This window comes from Taurulus bubalis (assembly GCF_910589615.1).
Source record: "Taurulus bubalis genome assembly, chromosome: 11".
In the NCBI taxonomy this organism is placed as follows: Eukaryota; Metazoa; Chordata; class Actinopteri; order Perciformes; family Cottidae; genus Taurulus; species Taurulus bubalis.
In genome coordinates, this window is record NC_136599.1 from 12,828,633 (window position 1) to 12,845,926 (window position 17,294).

At 41.3% G+C, this 17,294-nt stretch overlaps 1 protein-coding gene across 1 annotated transcript in view; it reads left to right on the forward strand.

The window, feature by feature from the left end:
- The window catches only part of LOC306743991 (ERC protein 2), a gene marked incomplete at both ends in the record, with an annotated part of 102,130 nt that overhangs the window by 53,065 nt on the left and 31,771 nt on the right, over positions 1–17,294 (forward strand). The window contains 5 exons of the mRNA XM_079226550.1: positions 525–566; positions 1,223–1,413; positions 7,870–7,963; positions 12,804–12,956; positions 16,688–16,848. Coding sequence (XP_079082676.1) covers positions 525–566; positions 1,223–1,413; positions 7,870–7,963; positions 12,804–12,956; positions 16,688–16,848 — 641 coding nt within the window. The remainder of the gene's footprint in view (positions 1–524; positions 567–1,222; positions 1,414–7,869; positions 7,964–12,803; positions 12,957–16,687; positions 16,849–17,294) is intronic.

A 17,294-nucleotide genomic window follows, 5' to 3' on the forward strand; every position in this document is an offset into this window, starting at 1 on the left:
AGGGAGAAAGATAATTCTAGGGTACAAACTTCCTCTGGGATATTTTTCTCAGAGACAAAAAAATTCATCAGTGTAACTCTGTTTTTTTCAACATTTTACTGAGGAAAAAAAACATTGAGATGTTTGGTGGTCTCATGAAATCGCAGCCAAACAGAGGGAGACAGTAATTTTATAATGATAATGACTGAACTCCAAACTCTACATGACGGACGCCCCGGGGAAGCAACTGATAGACGCAAACCACAGAAAAGCAGGCAGCAGAGGAACCGGGTGGGAGGGGGGGGTGATGAAGGAATGAGAGAGGATGAGGGCACAGATTGGTTCTGCTTCAGCTAGATTGTGACCCTAACCACATACTCAGGATTGACTTACCTTTTCCTTTAGGTTTCAAAGCTATACATCCACAATGATCTCACATCTGACCCTTTGTAATTGTCAGTGTCCAACCTCTCCATGACTGTACTTGGTTCCTATGCTGTATTATTATTTTAACATCTGTTTTATCTATTTGTATTAACTTCTAGATTCCGGCCAAAGTAGATGGGCCTCCAGCAGGAAGCCCCATGGTAGGTTCTCTTACTTTATTCCTCTTGTTTATTTGTGCTTGCATGTGTGTGTTTGCTGTAGAGGCCATTTTAGGACATGTCAGACTCTCTTCTCTCTCTGTTGCCAGACCTCGCTTAACTTGAATCTGTCTGAGATCTAGTTTGTCACGCTTAGCTTAACATCCATCAGCCGTAGCTGTCCTTTATCAATTTCAGCTATACTTTGTCATTTGAAGCATTGCTTGGTCAGCTAGCTGTCAGCCTGTCATTTTGTGAGCTTCAGGTGTACTTTGTTGGCCTAAGCTTTACTTTGTCAGCTTAAACTGGCCTTTTGCCAGCTCCACCTGGACTTTCATTCAAATTATTACATGGTACCATGCTAACAGTTAACAATGTAACATACAAATGTATGAGCATAATGCTAACTTAATTATATCATACCCTGATACCAGTTCCAGTATATAACCTTTTAATATATGTATTGTTTGAAGGAACAGTTTTATGATTCCAGTTTAAACTGAAAGTTTAGCTAAATCTCAAAGATCTTTAAACAGTCTGGGCTGTCCTAAATAGTCACTTTACATCTGCTTTGATCCTTCCATAATGATAAACTATGTAGTGTATTGTGGATCGCTAATGTATCCACTTGCTCTCTATGTCCTGTCTTCCTCCAAAAGACCCAAACAGAAGAAACAGTCTGGAAGTCTCCAGACATCACAGATCGTCTGAGGCTTCTGGAGCAGGAAGTAGCTCGCAACAAAGAGGAATCCGGGAAGTCACAATCGGAAGTTGAGAGGCTAATGGCAGCTCTAAGGGATGCTGAGATGGACAAATTGTGCAAGGAGAAGAAAATCGCTGATCTTGAGAGGTGAGGGAAACAAAATTCACTGACATTCTTATACATCACAAGCCACCATCTGGGTGTCCTCAGAGAGCAATGTCCTTCCAAGTGACCGGATCTTTGTGAGATCTCAATTCATTCCTAAGTGCTCTATTTATAAAAGGAGTAATCCACGAGACATAAACTGTCTAGATTGTGTCCTCCCAGCACTTGAAACCACTTCCTAGCTGTCATTCTTTTTGCCTGATGTAATCACACTCTAAAAATGCACAGTGTGACCTACTGTTTGCACATGTAATGTTTTTAATCATGTGGCTTAATGTCCTATCATTTGTTTCCACATATCAATGTCTGCAGACCTGGGTAAGTAATTCTCAGTGTGCCTGTTAAACATATCATCATGATACTGCCGACATTGTCCCTCGCCATCACTCTTGACGTCATGCCATGGCTTTTTGGTTAGTTTGAAACTTTCCCAGGTATAAAGTTGAAAATTGGGGCATTTTGGCTCAAATCTGAATTGCACGCTCAGATTTGACTATCCCAGTGAGACAGTAAATGTACTATGCATTTATGGCAAACAATCTTGGTCCTCATTCCGTTCACAGCAATAACACAATGAGAGACTTTATATGTTTCCTGACTTATATCACTGGAGACGTAAAGCTTCTCAGTTGCGTTGACTTCTGCAAAGCTTCTTCCCATTGCATTGCTATCATGCGGGTTTTTCCTCATTTTTACATGTATCTGTTAACCATACAGGTAAGTGGTTTGATCTTTGCATTGCTGTTAATGCATTCAGCAAATGTGTGTGTGTGTGCTGTATGTGTGTGCTTGTGTGTTTTTGACTTGCCAGGAAGACAGCCAGTAGCATGCCAGTGGGAGGTGGTGTACCCAGCCCAGACACTGGCTGTTTATACTTCTCTGCTTATTACTGGTGCAATGCTACTCAATTATCATCTGATTTATGGATTGGCATGGTGTGTATTTGTGCCCCAAAGAGTGGTTGTTTGGTGCCAACGCAGAGGTACTATGTGAGTGCTTGTGTGTGTATTTCCTCCGTGTGTGTGTGTGTGTGTGTGTATGTGTGAATAAGAATCGTAAAAAGGGGCATGGTTTTGCATGTGTCTGTACGAAGTGTGTATCTGAAGCAATTATAATTAGTTGGCGAGTCTGTGTATGTAGATTGATAGTGGGTGGTTTCTCTGTTGATGGATTGCCTACTGCATAGACGAAGCCATGAGTGTGAAAAGGTATGTGAAAGAACTATTTTGGAAGTTGGCCCCATCAAGTGTGTTCACGCTAGCTTTGTTCCTGAATGGCTTAGAATGTATCTGGATGGGCTGCATATGCCGAATCCAGCTCAGTTTCCTGCCACATTCATTACCCGTTTTACAGACTCTGGCATGGATGCAGTGTGCTGACTCAAACTGTGTGGGAATGTATGCGCATCAAGTATAATAGGGATACAGTAACTCCTGCAGAGTTTGTTCACACAGTCTACTCTTAGTTTCGATGTGTATGTGCATGCGTCATGCCTCTACTTCTACATGTGTCTGCTACTCACATGTAGCTGTCACCAGAGTGTGCCCATGCACATGCATGTGTTAATCTGAGCATTTAGTTTTGGTGCACAGCCCTTTGTGGAATAGGAGCGTTTAGGATCAAGCTTTGGAAGAGTTTCTTTTCTCTCAGCTCGTCCATCTTTTTGGGGCTGCTGTCTCATTAGTGTCAGACAGTCACTCCTATCAGCCTGAACCCTCCCCTCTGGTCAGCATGAAGGGGTCAGAGGTCACATGCAGGTCAGCTGCAGGTTATCAGAGGAGGTTTCCGCTGCTGCTGTAATCATAAACTGCCGCTGTATACGCTATAATATAATGTAAAATAATATAGAATGGATTTTTAAAAAGTTAAAAGCACAAAAAAATACACACTTCATGCACCTTGGCTGCTGTAGTGAACGGCTTCAAGTTATAGTTACATTCATGCCACATTATCAAAGGAAACTCTGATTTAACAAAGATATTTTACATAAATACAGACATAAGAATTTCTGCATCTGTGTGTGACGGCCCACATGTGTTATGTGACAGCATATGGGCGGACAAGTGTGTCGGTGTGCTGATTGGACTTCTGTGTAAGACAGTGCAAGATGTGTCTGGGCAGAGGATGAATGTCTTTTTAATCAGAGTGTTTCTGTTGGAACCCAACAGATGGAGAGAGAGAGAGAAGAACAGATGAGGAATAAGACACTTTCTCATCCAGTTGGCAATGCAGCAGAGTGCAGGTCATTGTAATAAATACCTCCCAGCACAGAGGAGACTCGCTCACAGCGATTTATTTGCTTAGATCTCTCAGTGATTTACTGTAAGTTTCATCAGTGAAATCATTTGGTAGTCTATTGTTGGTGGGTTTTTTAGCGTCAGGTGTGCAGGTGTAAATCCTGCTGATCTACCTAAGTGATCAGAGACACTGAACAGATGGTATTACATAAATGTCTTAAAGTACAAGAAAATGAGTCCAGTGAATAGCCTTTATTAAACATGTTCAGTATTATTTAACCGTAATCATCATCATCAGCAGTAAGTATGCAGATTGAAGAGGTCGATGCTTTCAGCGCAAAAGTTGTTCTTATATGGAGGTACTCCGTTCCTCATAGCTGTATGTTAAGTGGAAATATTTTGTAGCGTCCTTAATGCTGCTTTTAATGTTCCTGCAGTGATATGGGAGCTAAACTTTGAGAAATTAATCAAACTCCCAGTCTCACCATATCAAAGCTATTGACGTGGTAATCACTCTGGTATGTAAAGGAGGGTTTTAGGAAAAGGGAGGTGTGTGTGTGTGTGTGTGTGTGTGTGTGTGTGTGTGTGTGTGTGTGTGTGTGTGTGTGTGTGTGACCGTCTGTATGAACTGTATGTGAGTGTAGAAGGTTGTGTAGTTGACAAGGGTCTGTTGGCTGGTAGAAATCAATGGTTTGGATGAATAATCATACATTCAAAAACAATCATTTGCACACATGAAGACATACAGTGTGATTTGGGGCCTTATTCCTATGACCATGAGAAAACTCCAGATGTTGAAAGCATCAGTCTTTTGTAAACCACACAAACTGTATGCATGCATGCAAGCAAAAAAAAACATAACCGTAAATTGTCTGTATGTAATATTTCTACATAAAATGTTTGTATACAGTGTGCATTTACGTGTGTATTTGCAGGTCCCCATACTATTTAAGTGTCCATTTTAGCTTTGGAGAAGACCTATCAACTTTCTGTTTTACTGTAGAAATATGGACAACCTGCAACGGAGAGGAGTGTTTAATAACACACATATCAAATACATAGACAATACCCAACAGTGAATCATACTACATCTCCTCATATTTAAAACACGTAGAGACACAAGCAGACTTCTTAGTTTTTAACCTTCTTTTTTTCTGTTTTTTTGTTGTCATACATACACAGACAATATGTAAAGACAACAGTGAAACAATATTTATGTTGCGATAAGAGTCAACATATATAAGCATCTCGCAGTAATAAACAGACGTTTTCTGTTTGGATCTCTTAGCACTGCATCTAGACCAGCGCCTCAGATAAAACTTCAGACTCCAGTGTTGATCCAACTGCCTCTTGCTATACTTTCATAGACCCTCATTTATTCTCCTTTTCTCTTTTTTTCTGTACCCCTCCTCTTTTCGCACAGAGAACATTTATTTAATTCAGATCATATCTGCCTTATTCCATAAATTGTGCAACCCTGAGCAGGAGCTAGACTGGTGGGTCCTTGTCTGCCTGAAATCAGAGGATTTTGTTCCACTCTGCTGTTTATTAAAAGAGAAGAGGAGGAGACAGAGTAAGAATTAAGAGTTATGAAGGGGAGATATAAATCTGGACTTTTTTCTTATAAGGTTATTACTCATTTTAACCTTTATTTACCTGGGGAAAATTAACTGAGAATGCATCCTTTTTTTTCTTCCAGAAACACCCTACTTAATATTCACAGTTTCCCACATTGAGATCTAGGAGTGTCTCTGGGTGAGCGCAACTTCCTGCTGTTGGCCACTCAGTCATTCTATTTTTATCAATGCCCTTCTGAATGGGTGCAAGTTCTAAGAGATAAAACATGAGAGACAAACAAGAGGGAACGAATAAGGCAAAATGGAAAATCCGAGTGGATGAGAAAAAGAAAGAATGATAGAAATATTTATAGAGACATGCAAGAGGAAAACATAACAGAGCTGTGCTTTGACAGCCAGAAATAAAGCCGAGCTGCTTATTTTGGAAGACGGATGTGTGGAATGCTCCAGGTGAAAAAAGCAAGAGGAAATGTGAAAAATTACTTATTACGCTCAGTTTAGGAAATGGCTAGACTCATTTACAGTGCTCTCTCCCTCCCTCCTATTTCTCTCTCTCTCTCTCTCTCTCTCCCTCTCTCTCTCTCTCTCTCTCTCTCTCTCTCACTTTATCTTTTTCAGAAATGTCACAGCAATAAAATACTACTTTCCCCACAGTTCTCCTTCATATTTTCCACTCACAACAGCCCAGCCCGTCTCCTCCTTATTCACTTTTTACGTGCCCTCATTTGCCTTCACTGTGGTCAAAACACTTACTTCATTTTGCACTGATGGGTTGATGGGGGTTTATCAGCAACGAAAAGGGACCAGCATGTCTGCTGGTTTATACACCTGTGCCAGTGGCGGCAGTGTGTGATAGCTGATATGCCCTCATGGCAAGTTTGCTCTCCATGGACATGCCTCTGAGCTTATAAAAACACACACACAGACATCAAAGATCAGAGTATAAACAGATAACTTCTCCTCCTCCTCTGCACTGTGTAAATATGTATGCACATGTGCATGTGTGTGTACATATTCTTCATTCATAATGGTAACAGAATTGAATGATAATCTTTATTTACGCAGCCCTTTTCAAAACCCACTCGTAAAAATGATTTAAAACGTATAAAATCAACAGCAAAGTCATAAATAAAAAGAAATAAAGAAGTAAGCCAGAGCCATGAAATGACAGGTCTAATAAACTGACCAATGCTGTGTTTCTGTCCAAGGGGAGTAATATCAGATGTAAATACTGTCCTGCTCTGTCTTTTGTTTTTAGAACAGGGGGGGTGCAAGTTGACTGTGTGTTAAATGTATTCATCATCTTGTTAGGTATTTCACATTAATTGCATACCAACATCACTCATAAAAGCTGACAAAAACACACACACACACACCATTCTGAGAACTCTGACAGCAAATATTTGCCCATATGTGGGGGCAGCTTGTATGTTTTGCCCAGAGTAAACACACCCATGTGGATATGGAATAATAATGTGGCGCGTTTTAGCAGCTGTTGGTCACAGCCTGTTTACAGTGTTGGAGGGTTCTCTTAAGCGCTAATTTGTCACTGTCAGCTTTCTCGCACTTTCTATGCATTTTTTCTTCTTGAAGTGTGAAGGCCAAACTGGGAGCTCAAAGAGTGTGTTTTGATTCTCTTTGGAGAGTGTTTGTGAGAAGATTTAGATTGTGTATAAGGGCAGCTGTGTGTATCCTATGGTGTTTTGTGGGTTAACATGTGTGTCCACCAGTGAGTGTATTAAGTATGAGAGTTTGTGTGTGTGTGCTTCATGCATATTTCTATCTATGTATATGTGTGTGCGTATTTGTGTGTGCGTGCCATAGTTCTCAGGCTAAGTACGTTCAGGAAATGACAAGAAGCAGGTCTTTGTGTGGAGGTAAATGCACAACCGTCCTGGCAGGTTTTGCTCTGTAATCAGGACTTCGGTACTGCACAATACTGACAGCAGATTTATTATCCTGTGTGTGTGTGTGTGTGTGTGTGTGTGTGCATGTGCGTGTGCGTGTGTGTGTGCGCACGTGTGTGTGTATTTCTGACAGTGTCTATGAACTTATTTATTTTCTAAAAACACATGCTTCTTCTTATTTGTTGGTTTAACTCATGCACTTTAAGAATGTGTGTGTTTGTGTGCGTGCATGTGCTCCCATCTCCTGTCTACATGTGGTTGTGTGTTTTGTTGTTGAAAGATTTACACAGCAGTGTCTCACCTCATCAGTCAAGTCTTGTCTTGTCCCAGTGTTACGAAGACAAGACACACGCACATACACACAGATCAGCCATTTACCTGTATGATGCAATAAGCCAGCTTGGTTTAACTCTGAAAATTAAACTAACTATGGGTAAAACAACATCCATTCATCCATCCATCCATCCATCCATCTATCTATCTATCTATCTATCTATCTATCTATCTATCTATCTATCTATCTATCTATCTATCTATCTGTCTATCTGTCTATCTGTCTATCTGTCTGTCTGTCTGTCTGTCTGTCTGTCTGTCTGCAAATATGTCATAATACATGAGATACAATTTTTTTTTGTATTCTATGGTTTTAATCATTGATTTACATTTCTTTATTGCGCGTCTCTTTATCTGCTGTTACCCATATTTCTCTCTCTGAAGGCAAATGAAGTCTCCTAACATCCAGAAGCAGACACTGGTTGGTGAGATGAGGAAAGATGCCCATACTGACGGACATCCACACTCTTTATCACAGGTTTGTGTGTGTGTGCACATGTGTACATTCTCTGGCCTCACGTTTAGCTCCTGATCACCTATTCATCTAACAGTGTGCAGATTGGCTCTTACTGCACTCATGCATTCTGCCCTCTTCTTTCCTCCTCATCTCTTTTGCAAGCCATTCTTCAGAAAGTCTTTTCCCCTTCCTCCATCTCTCTCTACATTCTCCAGTTGTGTATACTTTTGCTCTTCTGAGCAATGAGAACCCTTTCCCAGTCTTTCATGCTTCTTTTCCTCCCTCCCTCAGTCCATCTCAGAATCAGTCCTAAGTGGAAGAGACAGACATTTAGTCCTGCAGTATAAGCTCTTTACGCCAGCCAGCAGCGCCGGCATAATGGCTCAGATGGGAATAGTAAAGAACTGATTACTGAGGCAGGAGAGAGAATCATGATTTACCTTTTTTTTATTGTATATTTCTAAGGTGTCAACAAGAGTGTCAGCTGTTTGCCTGACAGTATGTGTGTGTCTGTGTGCATGTTTGTACGCTAGCCTGCAGAGCAATGCTGAGGTGTTAATATGCAGAACTCGGCCATGCCAGGTGATTCCCACAGGACCGATGAAGTAGAGTACACCTCTCTGTACCTCTCTGCCAAAAAGAACCAGAGCTGCGCTCAGCCTGTTTTTGGTTGAGATATTTTGTTATTTCTATGTGTGCTGGCAGGCAGCATCCAACATCCTATTTCCTCTCCTAAACAGCACCTGAGTAGCACACATTAATATTTCTATAACCTGGAAAGAGACATGGAGTGAGTGCCAAAAAGAAAGCAAGAAAGAAAGAGGTGCAGGGACAAGTGCGAGGGAGAAGTGGAATTGATGTCAGGTACATAGATGACTTCCACAAAAAGAGCAAAATGGAAAGTTTCAGAGGGAGTTGAATTGTTTTGTTGGTATATATTCAAGGTATTATAAAATATCAACCAGAGGTAATACAATAGGAATTAATGCTCAAGTTTATTGTCATTGATCAAAACCTGGCCGATTTTAAAATGTAAAAGTTGGTCAGTCAGTAGGTAGATCAAACACAAATATCGTAAAAATTATTTGATGTGATCACCTGACTTCTTTAGGTGATTTTGAATATGTGTCCAACCCTTTGGTTTATGATTACAACCTGAAAAGCATTCCCATCAGCCTCAGCTGCACATTGTTTTAGTGATAATTAGCAAATGTGAACATACTCAACTAAGATAATGTTCACAGTAAACATTATATTGTTTCTGCTAGACATCAGCATCATGTTCACATTGTGATAGTGAGCACGTTTATATGCTGATGTGAGCATTTCACTCAAAGCACCACTGTGCCAAAGAACAGCCTCACAGAGCTGCTGGACCTGTGATTAACACACATTATTTGTGTATTTTTAATATAATCCCTTAAATTTGGTTATTTATGAAGTGTGCTCAGTTGTGCTGTGAGCGTTATATTTTACAGTTGGAAAATAAACTGTTAAATGTTCTGGTAAGTTAACTATGTACTGGCAACTAGTTTCTGTACGGCATTTCTGTACTGCTTTCTCTTCAATTTTCTTATCCGTCAACATACACGCCAATAAGATATATCTTTGATTTGCTTATCCGTTTGGCTCCAATCCATATACGAGTATTTTATATTTCGACAGTAATATTTTATCTTTCTGAGGCCAGTGGACAAAGCACAAATAAACAAGACCACAAGAGACCTGTCCAACAGCACAATCTTGACTGTACATCATATAATAGGATATAAGAAAATGTTAGGAACAATATGATTGAATACAGCAGCAATATTTTAAAAAGATTCACAAAGATTCTGTCAAACATGTAAAACTTTTACTACATAAGAGTTATAGCGACCAGCACATATTCCAGCTCACTATCTATGAGGCTGATATTCTGTATATTGTGTTTTCTCAGCAGTCAGGTTGCGTTGTGGCCTCTACCTCCTTTTCTTTCCCTGCACTCTCTCTCTCTCTCTTTCTCTCTCCCTCTCTCTCCCGTTTATCTCTGGATCCATCAGGAACACAGCACGCTCCGAGGGTAAACACAAACAAACAGGGCCTTCCCTCACGGCTCCCTGTCCCCAGCCATCCAGGGGAGTTTATGTGGGATAGAGTGATAGCATCTCTCCGCTCCATCGTCTCCATCGCGCCACGCTGCACTTCACAAACACAGAGAAAACACACATCGGAAATGTTCACTTCAAGGCTTCACACAAGCCTTTTTATTTCTCTTTTATCTGTAACGGAGAAGCATCAGCGACGCTCAATACCCAACCCCTCTATGTAGAAACATAAGAATGATATAAGATCTGGGGACAGTTGAAGAACATAGACAAATGCACTGCAGGCCTGTTCCCACAGTCTGTACATTTGACTGAAACCTCTGGCCATGCACACATGTTTAACATTTTTTAAATCATGAAATAGGACACACAGAGTTTGATGCTACACACTTAACTTTTTTGACAGAGACAGATGTCTGTGTGGTTTTTGTGCCTGTAGGTTTATAGATACACAGCTTCTGGAAATGTGCATTCTCTCACTCTCTGCTCGTTTATTTAAGTGATTATAATCCCTCCATCAAACCAGAAAGGGCCAGACTCCATAATGATCCTTCCCAAGGGCATTAGGTGATGATTGGTGCTGCAGGGGCAATTATCTTTACATTTCTCCCCACGCTCTGTATCTTTCTTGCCCTTTTTCCATTCTTTGTATTCTTGAATGTCAGCAATATTCTCTTGTTACTAATAAAAATCACATAACACACAGATATGCACTGACACAGACAGACATACAGAGACATATACCGCACATATGTAGACACACACACACGTACAGAGGCAGACACAGCTTTCTGGTCAGGTTTCATTCATGGGTCCAGCGGTGGCAGCCCCATCTCAGTGGGGCGTGTGTGTATGAGTGTGTGTGCGCGTGCATGTGTGTGTTTCTGTCTGTTAGGCGAGGTCAGACCAGTACTTGTTGATTCTGGTGCATCGAATTACTGCCCGTCTGTCACATCCAATTATAGCTTTGGACTGCTGACGCACACAGCCTGCCTCTGTATGTGTGTGTGCGGGTGTTTGTCGCTCACCTCCAGCTGTGTTGCGCTGACATGACGAGCCACAAGTATCCGCTTGCGATTTGGCACTATTTTGATCACACTCAGGGATAATCCCATCGCTGGTGTTTCAGTCAGTATCAATGAATAAATCCGATGATTAGCCTTTTTTTGTAATAAATAGTCTTTTTCATGAAGGAGCCCAGCTATTTCATAATTGCTGTTGAATTGTAGCTTTCTTGGGCACTATCTACGTATGATACAGGGGCCAAGTCAAAGCTCACTTTAATATTTATTAGGTGGTGGTACATTGGCCATTCAGATGCATCTTCAATGTTCTGGGTTCACTTGACTTCACTCTTTTTAGTTTTCCATGCGTTTTCTGTTTCCTTTATTTGCCCTCAGAATAGACTCACCATGTGTGAGGCACTGTTTGGCTAAAAGCTCCTTTTATGCAATGCAAACATGTTTGCCTTTTTGCTTCATTATTTCATAATAACATTATCACACGCACACTAACGATGAGCTCCATTTATCAGCTATTACCTGCAAAGCTGCAATTGTTTGCAAGCATTCTGAACTCCATAACTAGCTTTTACATGCAGCCGTTTCTGAGATGAAATATCAGTTTAAGTGCTTGTAGCGTGACTTTGGCTTGAAACATTTCAGCCAGGATATTTTTCTCTTTTGCTCTTCTGCCTGGATAGAGTTTCCTACACACCCTCATTGCTTCCAACAATGTCTGTTGCTCCGGCAACTTGTTGGTTGTACTGTGTCATGTTCATTTGATTCATACTTCTAAAACTGTGTTATCAAACTTGTGCTGTTTCCATTTCAGTTTCCAATATTTAGTCTAACCCTCAAAACACCCATCTTGCATTTTCAGACAGCAGGTAGTTGCTCTCACTCACATGCAATGTATTCTACAGAAAATGAAGTAACTACTATTTTTATGTTTTGTTGCGCAAACCGTGTTTACGTTATATTTCATATTGAGTTGTTCATATCAGGATCTTACTTTTATTTTATTTCCTATGCCTTATTTGGTGTTTTTGGCTACTTAGCACCCCTCTAGTTTGTGTTTTGCAACAAATGTAACTGAACTCTTTGTTGCTCAGTTCGAAAGTGTCTCCTTATCCGTGTAACTCCAAAGCTTCTGCACTGCTCCTAGAAAAGTGTAAATGTGTGAACTTGAAAGCAAGTCAACTTTTGAGGAGTAGGAGGGAGATAAAAAAAAAAAAACAGAGAGAGAGAGAATCAGGGGTTTATTATTTCTGTCCAGTGTTTTCTTTCACAGTTCCATCACCCAGTGCGGAGAGGGATCTTTTTCCCAACTCACCATAGGTGTCAGGGAGGCCACACACGGACTGTGCATGTGAAAGCGCATGGTCAACTCCACACACCCACACTCACACATGCACACACTCATATGGATGTCAGCAAAGGTCACAGCACTTACACACTCTCTCTCTCTCCATCACTCAGCACTCTCTTCTGTCTTGGCAGTGTCTCTTTCTTCTGAGAGAAGTATTGTTCTTCTCTCAAAACAACGTTTCTGAACTTTTTCCCCTTCGTTTCTGTTTTACATGGACTGGATTCCTTTTAGCGGAGAGATCAACAAATACACTTTTTTAATATAGTGTTATTCCAATGCAAAATCATTTTATGAGTTTGAAAAACAAAGTATGCTCAAAGAAAACAATCTCTCCCTGGCTTTTGCTACTTTGCTTCCAACCTGCCTCCTGGTCTTCCTCCTCTGAACTCCTTCAGCCCCTTCAGCTTCCTCTTTCAGCTTCCCAGGATGCCATGCGGGAGACGACGGAGGAGATCAGGGAGCTGGAGAGGGCACTGAAGGAGAGCATGGACACCTCCGCACATAGGGAGGCTCTCTGGGTGCAAGAGGAGACTGCTCGTGTTCAGGCCCAAAGACAGGTTTACCTGATGTTTCACGCACTCATGGGAGACTACTGTATACACACATTCATACACACATTCATACACACACACACACACACACACATAGTCCCATGCATCCCTAACTTTAAAACTGAATGCAGGTAACAGCTCACCTAGAACTAAGAAGAACCACTGGAAAAAATGTGAGGAACATAATTGCACACCCATGTGGCTAAGAGTGTAACTGCAGGCAGACTGTCGTTAATGAATGATCCTTAATCCCTTAACATATAGCTCTTAATTAAACAACAAATACCATTATTGCTAAAATTGTTTTATATTTTAAAGTCATTAGTCCTATTTCCTTAATTTTCTTCATTCAATTTGAATTCTCTAAATGCTGTTGTTTATTTTACCCCTCTAGACTGAAATTTAAAACTGAATTAAAACACTCCCAGTGTCCATCTTTTAATTTTCTGTCGCTCATTAAGTTTGCTGTTGCATGCTTGAAAATGTGAGCATATGTTTCACATATTGTGAGTTTATGTGCATGTAATTAGAATTAATTAACACATCTAGTAGTTTTGATGGAGTACAGGCTGTCTTTTTACTTTCTTACTGCCCTCTGTTTGTCCTGCTATCTGTGAGTCTTTCTGAATGCCAGCTGGTCAGTCTACAATTTTAGAAAAGTCCAAAAAGTTTATGTATGTGCAGTGGTAATGCCTGTGTGTGTGTGTGTGTGTGTGTGTGTGTGTGTGTGTGTGTGTGTGTGTGTGTGTGTGTGTGTGTGTGTGTGTGTGTGTGAGAGAGAGAGAGAGTAGATGTGTCTGTGGTGAGAAAGAGAAACAGGGCAAGGGAGTGTGTTTCCTCCTGGTGTGAGTGTGCATTTGAATGAGAATGACCTTGCATTACTGATGAGTGCCGCAAGTAATATGAGAGCAATCGGCGGTTAAAACAAGAAGTAACATTTTGAGGTAGAATGGTGGCTGCATTGCTTCAAACACACAGACATATGCATACATATGCTCTCTCTCTCTCTTTCTCTCTCTCTCTTTCTCTCTCTCACACACACACACACACACACACACACACACACACACACACACACACACATAGAATCAAATAGAGGTTAAAAGATGAAGTGAGGAGATTGGTGGACAGAGCGGGAAATTAGGAGGTCAAACCCAGTTTAGAAAAGTCTGTTAGAGCCAATGCTAACTGTGACTGTTTTCTTTCCCTCTTTTTTTCAATTTCTGTACTTTACACGCTTGACTTACAGTCAGCATGGATACTGTTTATTAAACAATATTCTGATCCACTGAGAAGTCCGAAAGAATATTTATGTCTGTGGGTCTTTTTGCACGCACACAAGTGGATGATTCAGCTTTGACCTCAGTTTACCCGTGTGTAGCCAGAATCAGGGCAACCCTTTCCTTACTTGTGACGTTTGTTAACGTTAACTCATTGACCCCAAGTCATTGTCAAACCCAAATGGAGTTGCAGTCGCGCTACTGACTGAAGGAAAGGTACCCGTTCAGCCTGGCACTCTAGCTGCCCTGTCGTTGATGCTCACAGCTACAGTAGGCGCTGTCAACACATTGAATTTTGTGAGCCAGTGCACAAAATTCACGCATAACGAGTCAGAGAGTCTACATGCCATTAACATGCAGTTACACAGTCGTCAGTCAACTGCTGCTCTGGCCTCAGACTCTAGAGAAAAAACAGTGTGTGTGGAAAGGGATGTTGGGGGAATAGAGAGCGGTGCAGGTCCTTCTGAAACATCACCTGACCCTGGCACCGTTTCAGAGCGCCCTGCCAGACTCACATTCTCACATTTCCCCCCCCACCCCTAGTCTTTCCTTGGTTTTCTTCTTTCTTCTTTCTCCCCTCTGTCCCATAGTAATCAGTCTCATGATGTGTAATACGCTAAACAAAGTCTTCCATCAGCCTGACCTACTGAAATGAAGCATGGGTAATGCCCTGGGTCACTTTTCTTCACACCCCCGCTTTCTAAGTCTCTCACTCTCTCTCTGTCTCTTGTCTTTCTCCTGCCATCATTTCTGCTGTTCATCCATTGTCCCGAGTCTCGTTCTTTCTCGTCTGCCTTCTTAAGTTGTCTCAGTCAATTATCTCCTCATTCTCTCTCCCTTTCTCTCCATCTCTGTTCCCATCTCTCTTCCTTTCTCTCCCTCTGTGGCGTTTGAACTAGGACTCTGAACCAGCAACACCGACGCAAATGGACAAGAGGGATTTGGCCCTTACCTCTGAGCCCCCAATCAGCTTAGCACCTAAAGGGGCTTTGGGCCAGTCTTAGTGAGCCTCAGCCTGGCTGGGGGGCTTTGCCTTGAAGTTGAGCTAAATTAGCACGCACAGGCTCACTGCTAAGCTGATTAGTTCCCTAATTTCACTAAAATGCATTGTATTCCTTATTAATGATGTGATTGTGAATTGAGGGCTAGCCTGGGTGGTGGACTAATGGGGGACTGAGAGGTAGGCCGTCGGTGCATGAGGCTTGATAGACATGTGGTGGGTGTAAATGGAGTTGTGTGTGTGTGACCCTTGACTCTCAAGATGAAAAGACTGGCTTTGGATTCTTTCAAGCCTGAAAGAAGACATCAAACATTAAGCACGGTGTGATTTTGGACGGTTGGATGTCTTGTTGATACTGGGTATATTAACTGCTGGTTACTCCAGAATTCAATTGTTGTTGGCACGGATTTGATTTAAAACAATACTTTGGTACATTTAAAGGAAGTCGTGACCGAAAGTTGTCCCTTTTCCCACCATTTAAAATATCTGTATTCCCCACTCGCGTGGCTTTTACCCTTTCTTCTCTCGCTCCATATGTGATATTCATGAACAGTCAGTGAGCACATTTTCTGACATCTGTGAAACACACCTAGAAAGCCAGCGGAGATGGAGAGTGTCCTGAAAATGTGTGAACGATTTGGCCCCTTCATAAAAGAGGCCCATTCCTTTTTTTCATGTCCTACCCCATGGAGTGCTTCCCCCTAATACTCCTTCTCTTTTTCTTTTTGCTTCTCTTTCTCTTTCCTTTTCTTTGTTCATTTGAGATCCACCACATCAGAATTTATTGTTTGACTATCTTGTATCTCAAATCTGCGAATCATCAACATTGAACAAAGATAAGTTCTAATTCCTGTGGCCGTCCATTTACATCAACCGAACAAGCCTGCCTAGTACTCCATCCTATTGTAAAGAACTTGTTGTTGGACAATTACACACTTCCTGTCTTAGGATAATGATGCCCTGAGGTCACATCCTGTCTTTCAGACACACAGGTTGGCCTGCATGGCTTGAGGGCATGTGTGTTCAGAGGGAGGAGATGTAGTTGAGGGGTTGAGTATTATTCTCACCTGCTCTAAAGTAGAGCCACACTTGAGAGTTAGATAAAATAAGTGGAGAAAGGTGGGAGAGAAGAGGGGACCCTTGTTTCCAGTCCAAGGGAAAGCAGACATATCATTCAACTCACTTTTGAACCATAGTCATTTCACCTGCAATTAGTCTACATCAACTGGCCATTTGTTTTTACAGCCCCATGTTGTTGAATTCTGGCATTTCAACACCCCCATGTAGTGGAATAAGAATGCATATAATGGTGTATATGATTATTTTACCATCTACGTGTGTGAGACTGCAAGTATATTGTCTTTTAAGTTATATGCTTCAATGGAAACAGAGACATGTGGCAAGTATTTTGTTTTGATACTGTTTAAACCTGTGCATATTTGTCTCCCCTTGAATAGCTGGAGGAGTTGATGGGGGCTTTAGAGAAAACACGCCATGAGCTGGACGCCACGAAACTGCATCTGTCATCCACTCAGCAGTCCCTGCACGAGAGAGACGGACACCTTAATAGTCTTCGCCAGGAGAGACGCAAACAGCTGGAGGAGATTCTGGAGATGAAGTTAGTCTTGCACTTAGCCGTCTATCTACTTATCTACCTTAATCTACTCATGCACCTATTTTACGTCTTTCAACTGACAGTAACTCTTTTCTAACCATTACAGGCCACACGTAATAATGATCACATTCATGATTATGCAATTCTCAGTGAATTCAGTGAAAGAAAGACTTCAACTTGGCTATTGCAGTAATATATACATTTAATTGCATTTGCATTAACAGCTAGATAAACAGTAAAAAAAAAAAAAAAAACAGACGTAAAGTGTTTGTGGTAGTGACTGCACACTCAACCCATAAAAGTATATGATCAAGGATCCTTTATTGAAATTGGCTCGCTCATCGCATCATCAAGCACATTTTCATGACCCTGCACAGCAGCTCTGTTGCTACAGCAGAAACTTGTGTGTGAAACTGTAATACGCACATTTATACGCTCACCTGTTCACC